Below are 18,831 nucleotides of genomic sequence, written 5' to 3' on the forward strand. Positions count from 1 at the left end.
TGGCCTGTAATGGTAATCAGCCAGCCATAATCTTTTCCCTGGCTTCAGCCAGACAAATGCACTGCATCAGCTCTCTTTTTCAAACTTTCTTCCTATGCCTGCATGGATACACTTTCCTTGCATCATTGGCAGCCGGCCTCCGCTGTCCTAACAATGCCATGGGAATCCTGCTGGGTATGCAACCTTTTGTTCCCACAAGGGGCATGCAGGGAAGATCCCAAGAGACTAAACGGACTCCATCAGAAATGATTCCCCCACCCCTGACCACAGAAGATTAAAGGGAATGATACCCAGACTGATTCAACTGTTTATGGATTCCATTTCGCTCTGCTTATGCAGCTGATCCTTTAAGGAGCCTCAGATTACCCATAAGTACTAAGACTTCTGGGGGCAAAAAGCAGTCACAGGATAACAGAACCCCTTTTACAGTAATCCTACCAAGCATCAGACGCTAATTTATAGAGATCTGGTTGCCGGTGTGGAATTCGGCTAGAATTTCATTAGCAAAACCTCAATGCATTTTCGCGTTCTTCTGTTGCGATGAATATCAAAAGGGCGATTGCATTTTTTTCTTTACGTGTAACCACCAATCATAATTCTCTGGTTAAAAAGAAAAAGGTGAGTTGGTGGGAAGGGAGAAAAACAAATCTAGGAAGCATTTTAAAATGCAAGGCTCTCCAAAGGAGGAATCTGGAGAGCCATGTAGTGTTGCCACAGTGATGCATTTGTCAGTTGTGAACTCTGAAGTAGAGAGAAGGGTGTAGGGTGACATGAAGTTGCCCTAAATATGAACCTGGGGAGCTGCCTTACCCTAAGCCACACCATCGGTCTATCTAGCTCAATGTTGTCCACACTGACTGGCAACGGCTCTCCGGGGAGGGTTTCCCAGCCCTACCTAGTGATCCTGGCACTGAACCTGGAGCCTTCTCCATGCAAAACAGCTGCTGCACCATTAAGCTGCAGCCCTTCCCCAGGCGTCTGTTAGAGCAAACAAATGAAGGAGGTGGTGCCGGCTCTCGCCAGTGGGCCTCTGCTGGGGTTTGTGCCCTCAGCAAGTTCCCAGCCATGACTACCTTTGACGCTGGCCCTGAAAGGATGGTCCACCAGCGCTGTAGAAACTAAGCAGTTTATGACATCAGAAGCTTTTGTGGACTTAAGCATTCTAATTCGAAATATCAGGCTTTCAGAGTCAGTTTGATCTTCAGTCAGCGAACATAAATGGTATTTCCAACCTGATGCTGTTAAGCAGGAACAGGACTTGCTGTTCCTGCTTAACAGTTTGTCGATTTTTGAGGACCTGTTTGTCGATTTTTGTTCTGCCGGAGAACGTCCAAAGCAGCTTTTGGTAGACAGGCTTCTTCAATCATACCAATGCAAAGCAGCTTGACGTGCACATTGTTATGTTTCTCTCCTGCCACTGAAGGGGATGGGGGACCTCTTTGAGTATGCAGGAGTTCCAGATGTGCACTGGTGCTGGGGTATATGCTGGACTGGGCTGACAATGTTGCATCTGGAACATAGGAAGCTGCTCTATATCCAGTCAGACCCCCTGGTCCATCTAGCTCTGTCGCTCTCACATACAGTCTTAACTTCTGAACTAGGGCTGCAGTTTCTCACTATAAAAACCCCAAGTAAACCATCAAACACACCAAAACCTAAGTGAAGATTTTCAGCACCTAGGAAGGTAGAATTATTGACACTGACTAACGGTGACTCTCCAGGGTTTCAAACAAAGGGTCAGCCCTACATGGAGATGCCAGGTCCTGAACCTGGGACCTTCTGCATGCAAAACAGGGGCTCTACCTCTGGGCCTCAGCACCTCATAATTACTGCAAATATGTAAATGTTTCAAAATGCGCAAACAATACTTGGAATAGAAATCTGAATTTTACATCCAGAAATCGTAGCGAATAAGCAAGACAGGCAAGCTGTTCCTTAGAAGATGACTCTAGCTGTGAGAATCTGTAGCTTGGAGAAAAAATATCACCAGCATTCAGCATCACCAGCCACAGATTATTAATACAGAATGCCTGGGATTAAACCTCTGGCCAGGATGCAGCACTTTCTTGTGTGTGGCTCGTGGCCCAGAATGGGGATGCATATTCGCATTGGGTGCATCCAGTGACTGAGCATCATAATGCATGTCCAGCTGCGTGTACTCAAGGTGGATCGGAACCTGAAAAGTATCCCTGAAAAGTATTTGTGCCTTTCCCAACTCTGTGAAAAGGAAGGAATGTATGTAGGAAAACTAGCAATCAGGCCACGAGTTTTTGGTGGGGGAAGGGAGTAAGTCCATGCAGTTGTAAAATCTTGTCTGAATGATACTGTACAGAAATCCCAGTGGAAGTTTTTTCCAGCTTCCAAGCTGTCTTCTCCCCTTCATAATGATAAATGGATAGGAAAGGCAGCTATCTAATCTTCAAATTGGCTGCTTTTCTTAAAAGGGCAGGAAGAGGGACTGTGCGTGCGTACCAAAACGAAAACTCCCACTAAACGTACGGCATTATTGACTCCTTGACTTTCTCTCTTAACTTCCTTGATCTTTGAGGCTTCCTCTGAAGAAGCGTTGGAGAAAGATGTTTTAATCGTTGAGGTTGCTTTCAGTCACCTGTTCAAAATGAATTGATTACCTGTCCTGGCATCCATTTTGTTCTGGCTGCCATCCCTTGGTAACTCTCACCTTTGCTTTCTCTCCAGCTGAACCAGCTCATGCTGGTTCCCATTATTTTCTGATGCACGTTGCGGGTTCATCGCCTTCCCAAGATGCCTCTTGATTGATTCCTTATGGCTTGCAGAGAACTGCTTTTGCATTTACTAGTCTAGCTGAAATGAAGCAACACCGATGAGTTTGTTCAGGCTTTTTAAAAAAATTCATTCTGGGAGTTGTGTTTCTGTTGTTGTTTGCAGTGTTACTCGAGGCAACATGTTTGAGCATTAGGTTCACTTTCTTTAATGGGCGTGCTAACAATTCCTATAAAAGGACTTGGGATGTTGTAAAACACTTCTGCTGTGTGTATGATCCCCTTCAGCAACAGGTCAGATGCAATGAAAATGAGCTAATTGGATATTGGTAGGGCTCTTTGCTCTTCATCAAAGACATCATGACCTTCCCCTTCACACTTCAGATCTGAGGGTGCTCCACACTTGACTTCTTGAAGGAATGTATTCATTACTTCTCCAACGATGGCTCCACCTCGAGAGCTGCTCGCAGGCTGCTGAGCAAATTCAAGGCACTGGTTATGATTTTAGAGCTGTAAGATTTGCCCTGCTCCCCCTCCCTCTTTAACAGGTGCTCTGATCTGATGACTGTCAGGCAGGCAGCTGATCCTAGGAGTTTAATTTCCCACAATGCACCACATATAGTGTCACTCTGGGGCATTGTGGGAAATTAAATCCTTTTCTGTGATAGCCCCGTGTGTATGGAAAGCTCTCCCCAAGGAAGCTTGTCTGGCACCAACACTGCCCACGTTTCAGCACCAGGCAAAGATGTACTTATTTTCCTAGGCATTTGGATGTTACTTATGGCCCAGTTGTTGTGGGCTGCTTTTTATTTGTTTGTTTGTTTATTGCATATTTATGCTGCCCAATAGCCGAAGCTCTCGGGGGGGTTCACAAACTTAAACCTCAAATGTACACCAGAAAATACAATATAAAATATAATAGATTAAAACTACAGAATAAAAATACAACCAGAGTAAAACCTAGCAACAGTGCAGATATTTAAAGTGCAATAGCAGATTAGTTATGGCCCCATTATTATACCAACTACACCCTTATCTGGACAGAGATAGCCTAGCTTCAGTTATCCAGAAAGAGTACAGTGTAGGCCCCAGGCAAACCTCTCTCGGGAGTTTGTTCCACAACCTGCTTTTTGATATTCATTCTACACTGTGAGGAGGGGAAGAGATTTTGTGTATTTGTGCATGAACACTTTTCATACTGTATTGTTTTTAGATTATGTTTTTATGGTATTTATTTTTGTTTGTTTTATTGTGCTGATTATGGTTTGTACTGATTTGGGGGTTTTGCCCCTTCCCACTATATTAATGATGGATTTCTGGATCATGTGTGTAAGTCACTTTGAGCCTGCTTTTTGCGGTGGGAAGCAACACAGCAACAACAACAACAATGATGTGATTCCACTGGAGAGCTGCTGCTGCTGCCAGCAGCACCAGATGAGCTTATAACCAAACGAGTTTGCAACGCGAGGAAGTCCACCTTTGCTGCGGCTTCCTAAAACCTGGCCAAGCATTTCATAAAGCGGGGTGGGCATGTATTTCTTCATTTATTACATTTCTGATCCACCCAATTACTTTTTGTGTTTTATTTGTTTTTATTCGCTATGCTGGTCATTGACCGTAACAATAAATGACTTATGTTTGATTGAATCCACCCAACAACCAATGTTCTCTGGGTGGATTGCAAACAGTTAAAGACTAAAATGCTATAAAAACAGTTAAAAATATAAAATGCAATGCAAAACAACAAACAGCACAGGAATCAATAGAAGAGCCATAAAAATCTAGAACTAGGTCTCTAAAAGGCTTGGGAGAAAAGAAAGGGCTTTGCCTGGTGCCAAAGAGATCACAACGCAGGCACCAGGCAAACCTCTTTGGGGAGTTTATTCCATAAGTGGGGTCCCACCACTGAGGAGGCCCTCTCTCTTGTAGCCACCCATCTAGCAATTTGTGTCCCTCCAGTGGTTGTTGGACTTCAATTCTAATCAGCACCAGCTAACAGGGCCAGCAATAAAGGATGATGGGAGTTGTACTCCCACAGCATCTGGAGGCCCACAGGTTGCCCGCCCCTGCTTTATGAGGTGCCGCCTCCACATGAACGTTCCTACTCTCCAAATAACTAGGAACACTCTGCTTTTGGTACTTCACCTTTGGGATGTCCAAACCATAATGGCCCAGGTGGTGGAGTGCCACCTGTTCAGAATTCTCTCCCAGGTGAAGGTTTGTGTCTTTATGTACTTTAAACACCAAATTAGAGCAAAACAGTTTCAGCAAGCCATTCATTTGCCAGCTTGAAACAATGACATTTTAGCTACCATGGTTATTTTTAGTAGTATTGTGATTTTAGAGACTATTGTTATTAATAAATATGGCCGTTGTGATTTTTTTTTTTTTTTTACTGTCGTCTGCTGTCTTGGTATTGTCATGAGAACAAGAGCAAGGTGGTATAGAAACTTGAGAAATAAACAAGCCGTTTTGTTGCATTCATAAATGGAAATCTCCTCTCCATAACAACAGAATGAAAACAAAGCTCATCATTTAAAATATTATGACAAGCCATTTAAAAAACCAAAAATATGCTTTACTCTGGTGTACATAACAGATGTTACATTGCTTTAGGACAGGGATGGGCAAGTTGTGGCCTCCAGATGTCCCATCATCCCTCACTTTTGGCTATGCTGGCTAGGGCTGATGGTAGTTGTAGGCCAAAACATCCGGAGGACCAAAAATTGCCCGCCCCTGCTTTAGGAAGTTGTTTACCCTTGCCCAAGTGGGGGGAAATTAATGAAGGACAGTGGGGAATTCCCACCACTATTTTATATGTTTAAAAATGCCCTGAGTCAATCCCCTACTCCATGGCTCCACCACCATTTTATCCTCACAACAACCCCGTGAGGTAGCCTGCAAGATAGCAACTGGCCCAAAGTCACCCAGCAGGCTTCGTAGTTGAATGGGGATTTGAACCTGGGTCTTCCACCTCACACTGGTTGCTTTTATCTGTTGAAAAGGTGTTGGATAGACTGATTGCTTTGAATTATGGTGGCCCTTGGCCATTGGGCCAGTCACTATTTCTTAGCCTAACATTACCTCTCAGGGTTGTAGTGAGGATAAAGTGTAGGGGGAAGAATCACATGTGCCATCCTGAGTGCCTTGGGCAAAGGATGGAATAACAATTTAATTAACAATTAATTAAATTTAAGTCTGTTGATTGTTTTGTTAGCCTTGATACTGCAACTGCATACTGGCCAGGAAGCTCCATGGTGCACACACAGAAAGCTTTGCCATGCAGCGAAGGAGGCAGCTTGCATTGGCCACATTGAGGTGAGTACTGCAGATTGTAATATTTTGTTTTTAAAATGTCAACTTGCTGCAGAGTTGGGCCTTTTCTGTTTTGTCAAATACCTTCTGTTATAATGATTTTCAATAACCTCTAAGCTTTCTGAAGAGATTGTACGAACCAAACTCTCCCTTTCAACTTCGTTTTAATTGGTCCCCTCATTCATTCATTTTGAAGTGTCCTCTTTTGAAACTAAATGAAACCATGTTGGACTTTTCCATGCTGGACAATTTTCACTTGTATCCATTGGATTGGATAGCACTGAGGTCACTGTTTCCAAAGGATTTGACAATAGATCCATCTCATTCCAAAATCTTGAACACCATTAATGACTAATTTTGTGAGGGGCCATAGCACAGTGGTAGAGGACCTGCTTTGCATGCAGACGGTCCCAGATTCAATCCCCGCCATCTCCAGTTAAAAAAGATCAGGTAGCAGGCATTGGGCTACAACTCCCATCATCAGATGGGAGTTGCCAAAGTCACCCAGTACTACAACCATTCCTCCTTTGCTTTCCCAGCAAAGGAGATTGTTATCTTGTCATGGTGCTGGAGCTTGAGCACCTCAATGACGTCATGAGCTAAACCGTGAAGGGACACCCAAGATGAGAAGGTCATGGCAGAGAGGTCAGACTAAATACGATCCTTGGGGAAGGAAACGGCAACCCACCCCAGTATTCTTGCCATGAAAACTAACTGGATCAGTACAACCAGAGATATGTCGGTATACCATTGGAAGATGGGACTCCCAGGTCGGAAGATGGTCAAAATGCTACTGGGGAGGAACAGAGGATAAGTTCAACTAGCCCCACATGTGATGACACAGCTAGCTCAAAGCCGAAAGGACGGCTAGCAGCCGATGGTGCTGGTGGTGAACGACGAATCCGATGTTCTAAAGATCAACACACCATAGGAACCTGGAATGTAAGATCTGTGAGCCAGGGCAAGTTGGATGTGGTTACTGGGGAGATGTCAAGAATAAATATAGACATTTTGGGTGTCAGTGAACTGAAATGGTCTGGAATGGGCCATTTCACATCAAATGACCACCAAATCTACTACTGTGGACAAGAGGACCACAGAAGAAATGGAGTAGCCTTCATAATTAATAATAAAGTGGCTAAAGCAGTGCTTGGATACAATCCAAAAAGTGAGAGAATTATCTCAATTCGAATTCAGGGTAAGCCATTTAACATCACAGTGATCCAAATATACGCCCCAACCACAGATGCTGAAGAAGCAGAAGGAGATCAGTTCTATGAGGATCTGCAGCACCTACTGGATAGTACGCCAAAAAAAGATGTTATTTTCATTACAGGAGACTAGAATGCTAAGGTGGGTAGTCAAACGACACCTGGAATTACAGGCAAGCATGGTCTGGGAGAACAAAATGAAGCGGGACATAGGCTGATAGAATTTTGCCAAGACAACTCACTGTGCATAACAAACACTCTCTTCCAACAACCTAAGAGACGACTTTATACATGGACTTCATTAGACGGTCGACACCGAAATCAGATTGACTACATCCTTTGTAGCCAAAGGTGGTGGACATCTATGCAGTCGGTAAAAACAAGACCTGGAGCTGATCGTAGTTCAGATCACAGACTTCTTATTGCACAATTTAGAATCAGACTAAAGAGAATAGGGAAGACCCACAGATCAGTTAGATATGAGCTCACGAATATTCCTCATGAATATGCAGTGGAGGTGAAGAATAGATTTAAGGGACTAGATTTAGTAGATAGGGTCCCGGAAGAACTATGGACAGAAGTTCGCAACATGGTTCAGGAGGCGGCAACAAAAAACGTCCCAAAGAAAAAGAAAACCAAGAAGGCAAGATGGCTGTCTGCTGAGACACTGGAAGCAGCCCAAGAAAGAAGGAAAGCAAAAGGCAACAGTGATAGGGGGAGATATGCCCAATTAAATGCAGAATTCCAGAGGTTAGCCAGAAGAGATAAGGAATTATTTTTAAACAAGCAATGTGCAGAAGCGGAAGAAGATAATAGAATAGGAAGGACAAGAGACCTCTTCCAGAAAATTAGAAACATCGGAGGTAAATTCCAGGCAAAAATGGGTATGATCAAAAACAAAGATGGCAAGGACCTAACAGAAGCAGAAGAGATCAAGAAAAGGTGGCAAGAATATACGGAAGATCTGTATAGGAAGGATAATAATATCAGGGATAGATTTGACGGTGTGGTCAGTGAGCTAGAGCCAGACATCCTGAAGAGTGAGGTTGAATGGGCCTTAAGAAGCATTGCTAATAACAAGGCAACAGGAGATGACGGTATCCCAGCTGAACTGTTTAAAATCTTGCAAGATGATGCTGTCAAGGTGATGCATGCCATATGCCAGCAAATTTGGAAAACACAAGAATGGCCAACAGATTGGAAAAAAACAACTTATATCCCCATACCAAAAAAAGGGAAGCACCAAAGAATGTTCAAACTATCGAACAGTGGCACTTATTTCACATGCCAGTGAGGTAATGCTCAAGATCTTGCAAGGTAGACTCCAGCAATTCATGGAACGAGAATTGCCAGATGTACAAGCTGGGTTTAGAAAAGGCAGAGGAACTAGAGACCAAATTGCCTATATCTGCTGGATAATGGAAAAAGCCAGGGAGTTTCAGAAAAACATCTATTTCTGTTTTATTGACTATTCTAAAGCCTTTGACTGTGTGGATCATCACAAATTGTGGCAAGTTCTTGGTGGTATGCGGATACCAAGTCATCTTGTCTGCCTCCTGAGGAATCTGTATAACGACCAAGTAGCAACGGTAAGAACAGACCATGGAACAACGGACTGGTTTAAGATTGGGAAAGGAGTACGGCAGGGTTGTATACTCTCACCCTACCTATTCAACCTGTATGCAGAACACATCATGCAATGTGCTGGGCTTGATGAAGCCAAGGCTGGAGTTAAAATTGCTGGGAGAAACATTAACAATCTCCGATATGCAGATGATACCGCTTTGATGGCTGAAAGCGAGGAGGAGCTGAGGAACCTTATGACGAAGGTGAAAGAAGAAAGTGCAAAAGCTGGGTCGCAGTTCACCTTCAAACAAACCAAGAGTATGGCAACCAGCTTGATTGATAACTGGCAAACAGAGGGAGAAAACGTGGAGGCAGTGACAGACTTTGTCTTTCTAGGCGCAAAGATTACTGCAGACGCTGACTGCAGCCAGGAAATCAGAAACCGTTTACTTCTTGGGAGGACAGCAACGACAAATCTTGATAAAATAGTTAAGAGCAGAAACATCACCCTGACAACAAAGGTCCACATAGTGAAAGCAATGGTATTCCCCATAGTAACCTATGGCTGCGAGAGCTGGACCATAAGGAAGGCTGAGCGAAGGAAGATAGATGCTTTTGTACTGTGGTGCTGGAGGAAAATTCTGAGAGTGCCTTGGACTGCAAGAAGATCAAACCAGTCCATCCTCCAGGAAATCAAGCCAGACTGCTCACTTGAGGGAATGATATGAAAGGCAAAACTGAAGTACTTTGGCCACATCATGAGAAGACAGGAGACCCTGGAGAAGATGCTGATGCTAGGGAAAGTGGAAAGCCAAAGGAAGAGGGGCCGACCAAGGGCAAGATGGATGGATGATATTCTGGAGGTGACGGACTCGACCTTGGGGGAGCTGGGGGTGGCGACGGCTGACAGGAAGCTCTGGCGTGGGCTGGTCCCTGAAGTCACAAAGAGTCGGAAGTGACTGAACAAATAAACAACAACAAACTTTCCTCTCTTCTAGGGGGTCATGCACACATTCGAAGGATAAGGGAGGTAGTGAATCTCAGAATGTAAGAACATAGGAGCCATACTGGATCAGACCAAGGGTCCCTCTAGCTCAGCATTCTGTTCCCACATTGGCCAACCAGCAGCCCATGGGAAACACACAAGCAAAACATGAGTGCAATAGCACCCTCCTGCCCATGTTCCCCAGCAGCTGGTGTACGTACACAGGCAAAAAATGTCTGATACTAGAGGTAGCATATGGCCATCAGGACTAGTAGCCATTGACAGCCTTCTCCTCCATGAATGTCTAACCCCCTTTTAAAGCCATCCAAATTGGTGGCCATCTCTATGTTTTGTGATAGCGAATTCCATAGTTTAGCTCTGCACTGTGTGAAGAAGTCCTTCCTTTCCACTGTGTGAAGAGAGCCAGGGCCTGCAGGAGAAGCCACCACCACCACCACCGGGGAAGAGGCGTGCTTGCCGCCACTGGGCCTGCTGCTGCCGCCGCTGCCGCCACCACCAGGCCTTCCCTGTGGACTTCTGCCTGGCAGACCGCCAGTCCCTGCAGGACCAGGCCCCCAGGTACCGAGCCAGCTGTGCTGCTCCACCTGCCCCTCCCTGGAGGGGCTACATAAGCTGGCTGGCTGAGGTGGCCTGGGAGAGCCAGGGCCTGCAGGAGAAGCCACCACCACCACCACTGGGGAAGAGGAGTGCTTGCTGCTGCTGGGCCTGCTGCCGCCGCCACCACTGCCACCAGTCCTTCCCTGTGGACTCCTGCCTGGCATTTTTAAGGGGATTTTAATTGTTTTGTTTGTTTGTTTTATTTTGTTGGGGGGGATTTTGTTGTGTTTTTAGGGGTGGGTAGCCTGCCTGATAGGCGGGAGCGAGGGGGCATGTGTCCACCTGATGGAGGCAGTGGGGGAGTGTTGGGGGCCAGAACATACCGAGGCTGGGCGGCAGGCGCTGGTGGAGCGCTAGGGGCAGGCCATGCCAGCTAAGGGGAACAAGGGAGAGATGTGTAGTATCTGTCCCCTGCTCCGGGCCTGTCCAGAGCCAAAGGATGGCTGGGGGAGGCGTGACCCCATCTTCTGTCCTTCGTTTGCTGCTCTGCAATGCCAGATCTGTTACCCAGAAAACCTCCCTCATCCATGACATGATCCTGGATGAGGGTGCAGACCTGGCATGTATTACGGAGACCTGGCTGGCCGAGGCTGCTGCTCCAACCCTTGCAGCCATGTGTCCAGCTGGATTTTCGTATGCACAGCAGCCAAGGGCTGGGGATCGGGGAGGGGGAGTGGCTGTTATCTACCAAGAGTCCTTGGTCTTCACCAGACCCCCTCTCCGGGAGACCAAGGTTACTGAGTGCATGTACTGGAGGTTGGGCCCGAAGGGCAGTCTGGGGATTCTGCTCGTGTACCGTCCACCCCGCTGCACGACTGACTCCCTGGCCGAGGTGCTTGAGGTGGTCTCTGATGTGCGTGTACAGTCCCCTAACTTACTGGTGTTGGGGGACTTCAACGTACATTCGGAGGCCATCCTCACAGGAGCACCTCGGGACTTCATGGAGACCATGGCCTCCTGGGAGCTGCACCATATTCTAACTGGGCCCACCCATGTAGCCGGTCATGCACTAGACCTTGTGTTTGTTTCTGGAGAAGCGGGGAGTGATCTGGAAGTCGGGGATATATCCACCACCATGGTCATGGTCAGATCACTATCTGGTGATGCTGGACTTCTCGGTTCCACAACCACTCCGCAGGGGTGGAGGACCCATTAAAATGGTCCGCCCCAGGCGTCTTATGGATCCAAATGGATTCCTGAACGTGCTTGGGGATTCTCTGGGGCATGCCAACGGCCACTCGGTCGAGACCCTGGTGGGTGGGTGGAATGCCGCAATCACTGGGGCATTAGATCAGGTGGCTCCGAAACGCCCTCTCCCCCTGAACAGGGCTCGGACTGCACCATGGTTCAATCCGCGGTTACGAGCTCTGAAACAGGAGGTGAGACGGCTAGAGCGCCGGTGGCGGAAGTCTCATTCAAAAGACGATCAGACACGGGCTAGAGCTGTATCTTCAGCCTATCATGTGGCGGTGAAGGCAGCAAAAAAGGAATATTATGCTGCCTCCATCGCGTCTGCAGAGTGCTGTCCCAGGAGGCTGTTCCAAGTGGTCCGGAGCCTGGTCAGTCCTGTGGCTCCGGAACCACTGGAGCATTCTAAGGCCTCCTGTGAGGCTTTGGCAAGGCACTTTGCAGATAAAATTGATCAGATTAGGTGTGTTACTCTGCACACTGTGGATACAGTTAGTGAGCAAGAGGCGGCCTGTGGCAAACCGGTTTTGTGGGATCGGTTCCAGCTTCTTCCTCCTGATGAAGTGGACAAGGTGCTTTCATCTGTAAGGCCGACCACCTGCTTACTTGATCCTTGCCCATCTTGGCTCATTATGAGCTGCAGAGAGAGACTGGGTGAGGGGATCAAGGCAGTGGTGAACGCCTCCCTTGAGGAGGGAGTGATGCCATCAGCCCTCAAGGAGGCAGTGATAAGACCGCTCTTAAAGAAGCCCCCCTTGGATCCTCAAGTTCTGAATAACTTTTGCCCAGTCTCAAATCTGCCATTTTTGGGCAAGGTGATTGAGCGGGTGGTGGCAGTGCAGTTGAAGGCACACTTGGAAGAAACTGATTATCTAGACCCATTTCAGTCGGGCTTCAGGCCTGGGCATGGGACAGAAACGGCCTTGGTCGCCTTGGTGGATGATATGAGGAGGGCTTTGGATAGGGGTGAATGCTCCTTCCTTGTTCTCCTCGACCTCTCAGCGGCTTTTGATACCGTTGACCACGGTATCCTCCTGGACCGCCTGGAGGGGTTGGGCATTGGAGACACTGTATTGCGGTGGTTCCAGTCCTTCCTCTCCGGCAGGTACCAGAGGGTAGCACTGGGAGAGGAGGTTTCGGACCCATGGCCACTTATTTGTGGGGTGCCACAGGGTTCCATCCTCTCCCCGATGCTATTTAACATCTATGTGAAGCCACTGGGGGCTATCATCAGGAGGTTTGGGGTGCAGTGTCATCAATATGCGGATGACACGCAGCTCTACCTCTCATTCAAATCTCCACCATGGTTGGCTGTAGAATCCCTGTCCAAATGTCTAGAGACAGTGAGTGGCTGGATGGGGAGGAATAAGCTGAAGCTGAACCCTGACAAGACCGAGGTACTTTTGATGGGAGACAAGAGGAGGCTGGGGGATGTTGACCTGGTGTTGAATGGGGTACGGCTACCCTTGAAAGACCAGGTCCGCAGCCTGGGGGTCGTTTTGGACTCCCAGCTGTCCATGGAGGCTCAGGTGTCAGCTGTGAGCCGGACAGCGCTGTATCAACTCCATCTGATACGGCGGCTGCGCCCCTTCCTTCCCGACCATCTGCTCCCATCGGTAGTACATGCCCTGGTCTCCTCTCGTTTAGACTACTGTAATGCGCTCTACGTGGGGTTACCCTTGAAGACGGTTCGGAAGCTGCAGCTGGTACAGAACGCGGCGGCTCGCCTGATTAAAGGCAGCCGCCGGCGAGATCACATCACTCCAGTGCTGAAGGAGTTGCACTGGTTACCAGTTGTTTTCCGGGCCAAATTCAAGGTGTTGGTTTTGACCTTTAAAACCCTATATGGTTCCGGCCCAGCCTATCTTAAGGAGCGCCTCCAGCCATACCAGACAGGCCGCTTAACAAGATCAGCCTCAGATGGCCTTCTCTCTGTCCCATCAGCCAGGACAGCTAGACTGGTGGGGATGAGGGAGAGGGCCTTCTCTGTGGTGGCCCCCACTCTGTGGAACTCCCTCCCTAGGGAACTCCGTCATGCCCCCTCTTTAATGAGCTTCCGTCGTGCATTAAAAACGTGGTTGTTCAGGCAGGCATTTGGGGTGGGTTAGGGTATTTTAAAAATAAAATTTTATGGTAAAATTTTATTGTTTTAAATTGTTTTATGGTGGGTTGTACATCGCCCAGAGTGGCTGGGTGACCAGTCAGATGGGCGATTAATAAATTTAATAAATAAAATAAATAAATTTTTTTCCGTCCTGAATCTCCCACCAATCAGCTTCCTGGGATGACCCTGTCGGGTTCTAGTATTATGAGAGAGGGGTGTCATTTTGTACACCTCTATTGTGCCTCCCCTCACTTGACTTTTTTCCAAGCTAAACAGTTCCAAGTGTTGTAACCTTCTCTCATAGGGGAGATACTGCAGCCCTTTGATCATTTTAGTTGCCCTTTCCTGCACTTTTTCCAACTCTACAATATCTTTATGTGTGGTCATGAGTCACAACTACTTTCTTGCTTCCACAGAAGTTAATGGCTCCCATTGACTTTCTGTTTGGGGATGTTAATAGGGCTGGAGATGGGAAGCCTGCTAAGCCTGGGTTTCTGAACCTAAAGTCAGGTAGACTCCGCAGCTCAACTTCCTCCCCTTCCATTTCTTCCTCCCATGAATGCTAATGGAGTCCAGGAAGGAAACAAAACATAGCTCATCATACTAATGGATCTCCCACTGGTGTCCTTAATATTCTTGTGTTCTGTGTCATTATCTCCTTCACTTATAAAGGTGGTTGCCTGCTCTGAACCTTGGTGGGTTGAGAGGATCTAACGTTTAGAGCAGGGGTGGGGAACCTGTGGCCCTCTGGATGTTGTTGAGCTACAGCTCCCATCATCCCTCATCATTGGCCATGGTGCCTGGGGCAGATGGAAGCTGGGAGTCCAACAATATCTGGCGGACCAGAAGTTGTTAGGGTACGGTCCTTGCAGAGAGGTAGGTATGTTACTCGTTTTGCATATGTTACTATATTTCATTTAATTGATTCATTAATTACCACATTTGTATGCCATCTTATATCAAAGTTTGTGGGGGGGCTTAAAATAAGTGAAATATACTATATAAACTTATACATTGATGGTGCCACATACTTAATATGGTCAATTTGTTAATCAGGGTATTCTGTAGACTTCCCTGATCAAATTGTTACTTGGCAGGAAACAAATCAACCAGGGTTTTTCATATAAATATTGTGTCAGTTTTTTACATGAAGTTGTACTTGGATTATTCCCAACGATCCTAAGCGTTCAATCCTTTTCTACTATAAACATCTTGAACAGTTCCAGTTCTGTATCTAAACTAAACACTTAAGTCTGTTGTTGTCTCTGGTGTTTTTTCACCTTTTGGGATTTCACCATATAAATATCAGGTTGGATCCACACTTACAGTGCAGTCCTATGTTTGTCTACTCAGAAGGAAGCCTCATTGAATTCAGTGATTTTCCATTCAAATGTCTGTAGAATAGCAGATTTAGAGTAGATCAATAGGGCTTACATTAATCAGGATTAACTTGTCCCATTTATTTCAGTGGGTCTGCTTTAAGTATGACAAAGAATGGATCTAACCCAATAATTATAAATGCCCCATTCTAAATGCCCCTAGGATGCGGCTGGGTAACAGTTCACTCTTTCTGCCCAGTGAATGCTGAGGGATCTTGATTGGCTGACAGATGTGATGGCTTTTCTGCCTTGCAGAGCGTTTCACCCTCCCGCTGTCCTGGGGGAGGTTCTCCTCTTCAAAAGAGACATTCTTTTTCTACAAGCTGCAATAAGAATTATTTAATGACATAATAAAAGTAACGTGGAGCAGCCCATATTTTCCAGAATGTAGAGACCCCCTCCTCCTTCGTAAGAAAATATCCTTGCCAAAAAGCAAGGATATTTTTTTATTCCAGATGTTGGCTTGTACCGAACACAAGAATTGCCAATGTTAGCAAATCCATCTCTCTCTTTTTCTTTCTTCCTTTTTTGCCTGTGGATTAATTTTTAGCTTCTTTAATTTCTGGCATATTTTAGCATGACGTATAGGTCCTCAGCAATCTGCTATAATATTTGTACTACACTGAGAGTGGGCCAAATCCAATATTGGTAGAAGTGCCATTGAGGCCAAAGGAAATGAGCAAATGGGGGTAACATACCAATGAGAAAATGTCCAGTGTTGAAAATATAAATTCCACACAAGACAAGACCATGGTTTTTTCCCCCAAATAAATAGCTTGTACTCACCTGGAAGCCTTGAACAGATGTGTGTGTGTGTGTGTGTGTGTGTGTGTATATGTATATGTATAAATAAGGTAGAATCCGCTTAAAGAGCTCCTAAATAATGGAGGTAGCCACTCATTATATCCTAATAAGGCTATCCATTGATCAGAGAATCTCCCATTGATTTACCAAATGCCTTTAACTAATTAACAGATGAAATTTAATTAAATTTACACACTTCCAGAATGTTACTATAGTTGCCTTGTATGAATTAACTTAACCATTTAAAGCTTCCACTCATGGGATTGGATACCGAGATAGTCATGCTTAGAGTAGACCCATTCAAATTAATGGGACCAGTAACTCATGACTAACTTAATTCCCATTGATTTTGATGAGTCTCGTTTAACCATGCCTAGTTCTGGATCCAACCCACTGTACCTTTAACATTAACTTCTTTCATTCCTTTCTACAGTAGTAATACACAAGAACGAAAATACCACAAATTGTCATCTCCATCCATTAAACTTGGCCCTCCTCAAGTCATCAGTTAATGTTTTAGTTGGTCATTCTATTGATTAAAGCTTGCAGTCCTACATACACATTTCAAAAAATGATTCCATCCTCGTAGAACGCAATAGAAATAGAAAACGCTGAATCAGATAGAGAGCTTTTCTATATTTGGCCGCTGAATATACTAAACCCTGTTTTTACCCCTTCATTTGCAATTACTGTCATTGATAAGGCTATGGGCATTTCCAGAGGAAAGCCCTTCACATGTGCAAAAGCAGGTGCCCTTGGAGTGTTGCAGCATAGTTTTCAGTAGAGCTCCAACCTGCCAAAATAACCCTTCTGATCTGGGGAGATATTCCTAACCTCAGATATATAGTGGCTAATTATAGTTGGCCAGTAGTGAAGGTGATTGCTCTTTGTATTTATTCCATGAACTATAAACTGCTTCTTTAATATTACTCTACACACATTCAAGGTTTAAAATTAAGGCCAGAGTGCAAAGATTGTGGCATTATTTTACTTGTGAAAACCTTCACCAACACAGTTCCCCCGAAGGTCTCAGCCATGATGGGAGTTCTAGTCCCACACATCTGGAGGGTGCCAGGTTGGGGAAGGCTCATGTCATCCTAAACACCCATCTTTCTGTAGGTACATTTCAAGAATGTTCTCTGCTTCCCCCAGGCCAGGTCGTTAAAATGTTCCTGGACTGTACCACCTCAGACAGGTGGGGGGGAACCATGTGACTGACTTATATCAAAATCTCCCCCACATAGAAAACTAGCATTGAGGGTCAAGACAAGCATAGCCTTCTCCTAGATATACTGGTTTTCTGTGTGAGGGAATTTTATTTTTCATGGGGTGCCTTTCACCTGCCGTGTGAAGTGGAACTTTCCAGGAACAGTCAAGGTCCCTCCGTGGGCCCTGTGGAGCAGCAGCACTGCTTTAATCAGCAGCAGACAATAAACCACCATTTAAATTTCCCACAATTCCCTGGAGAAATGATCAGGTGCACTGTGGGAAATTTAAATGACAGCTTGCCATCTGGAGCTGACTGGAGAGAAGAAACCAGGTGTGCTCTTCCGGGGCTCTGACAGGCTGCTTGAAGACACCACGTACTAATGCCACATCTTCGTGTGAACCAGGCCTTCATGGCGCCACATACATATTCATTCCTGAGTAGAAGTGTTTAATCTGCTGGCCTTGCATCTGACACCCGTTCATTCACAGTGTCATTTGAACAGGAGCCTATTGTGTACATCACCCTATGTCAGGCGCAGGCAACTTATGGCCTTCCAGATGTTTTGGCGTACAGCTCCCATCAGCCCTGGCCCGCACAACTAATGGTCAGGTATGATGGGAGCTGAAGGCCAAAACATCTGGAGGGCCATAAGTTGCCCACACCTGCCCTGTGTGCAATCTGTACTGTGCAACAATTGGGCACATATAAGGTGCCTGCACAGATGACAGCTTGACTATGTGACAGTTGGAGACCAAGTCAGCAGGTACAGACCCAATCTCTCCCCGCACCCTCCCCATAATGCATTCCTTATTAAATAAAATGAATGTTTACACAGAACTGGTATCCCTACAATAATTGAAACCATATGTTCAAACGTTGGGATGGCGACAAAATGCCTCCGGCCAGTGTTTTTGTTTTTTAATGGAAGCGCTGAAAATGCTGTGACCCTAAAATTTCTCTGACAATGCAAAGAATTCAGTTTTTGCAATCCTGTACAAGGATGGTGAACAAGGCATCCGAGAATGTGTGTGCTAGTTATTGAAAGCCAGCCAGAGACAGTGGATAGTAGTAAAATGTTTTTTTATGTTCTGATATGTAAAATAAAATGTCCATACTATTGTAACAAAGCTTTAAAAAAACAAAACAAAAAGGCCACACTGCCTTTTATCTAACGTGGATCCTAATAGAGATTTATCTGTAGCATATATGTTTCATCTAACCACATCTTAGTTTTTACATCGCAAAAGGGTGTAAATTAAAAAATCTTAAATAGCTGTCTTTAAAAAAAGTACCTTGCAACATTCATTATTTTATTATGTACTTCATTGTTTTTTTAAAAAAAAAAAAAAGGCAAAGCTGAATGGAACATGTGGGCCTGCATTGGTGAGAGAGAGATATATTTTATATATATAGATATATAGATATATATATATATAAATAATTATTCAGCATGCAACACTTGTAGTGATTTCCCAATTCTGATTATAAAAGCCCACTCCAGCCATCCGCACAGCCTAACTGATTGACTGTATGATCGTACTGGATGAAAAATAACCTTCCCTTTAGTGGCCTCGATGTTATGAAAAATGCCTCTTCCCCCCCCCCCCCCGCACCCTGCTCATTGGCATGGAACCACCACTCCAGGTATGTCCCTGTAGATTGGCATTGACGTGTTGTGCCAAGAACCGGTCTGGTAAACAGAGAATTGGG

At 45.6% G+C, this 18,831-nt stretch overlaps 1 protein-coding gene across 1 annotated transcript in view; it reads left to right on the forward strand.

Annotated features, from left to right (window-relative positions):
- Positions 1 to 18,831, forward strand: part of BRIP1 (BRCA1 interacting DNA helicase 1) — a 230,185-nt gene that overhangs the window by 205,964 nt on the left and 5,390 nt on the right. The window contains exon 22 of the mRNA XM_084823016.1: positions 5,959 to 6,059. Coding sequence (XP_084679142.1) covers positions 5,959 to 6,058 — 100 coding nt within the window. The 3' untranslated portion in view covers position 6,059. The remainder of the gene's footprint in view (positions 1 to 5,958; positions 6,060 to 18,831) is intronic.

The sequence above is a fragment of the Heloderma suspectum genome, chromosome 16 (genome assembly GCF_057233095.1).
Source record: "Heloderma suspectum isolate Gila_16-S chromosome 16, 16-S_ref, whole genome shotgun sequence".
Taxonomy (NCBI): domain Eukaryota; kingdom Metazoa; phylum Chordata; class Lepidosauria; order Squamata; family Helodermatidae; genus Heloderma; species Heloderma suspectum.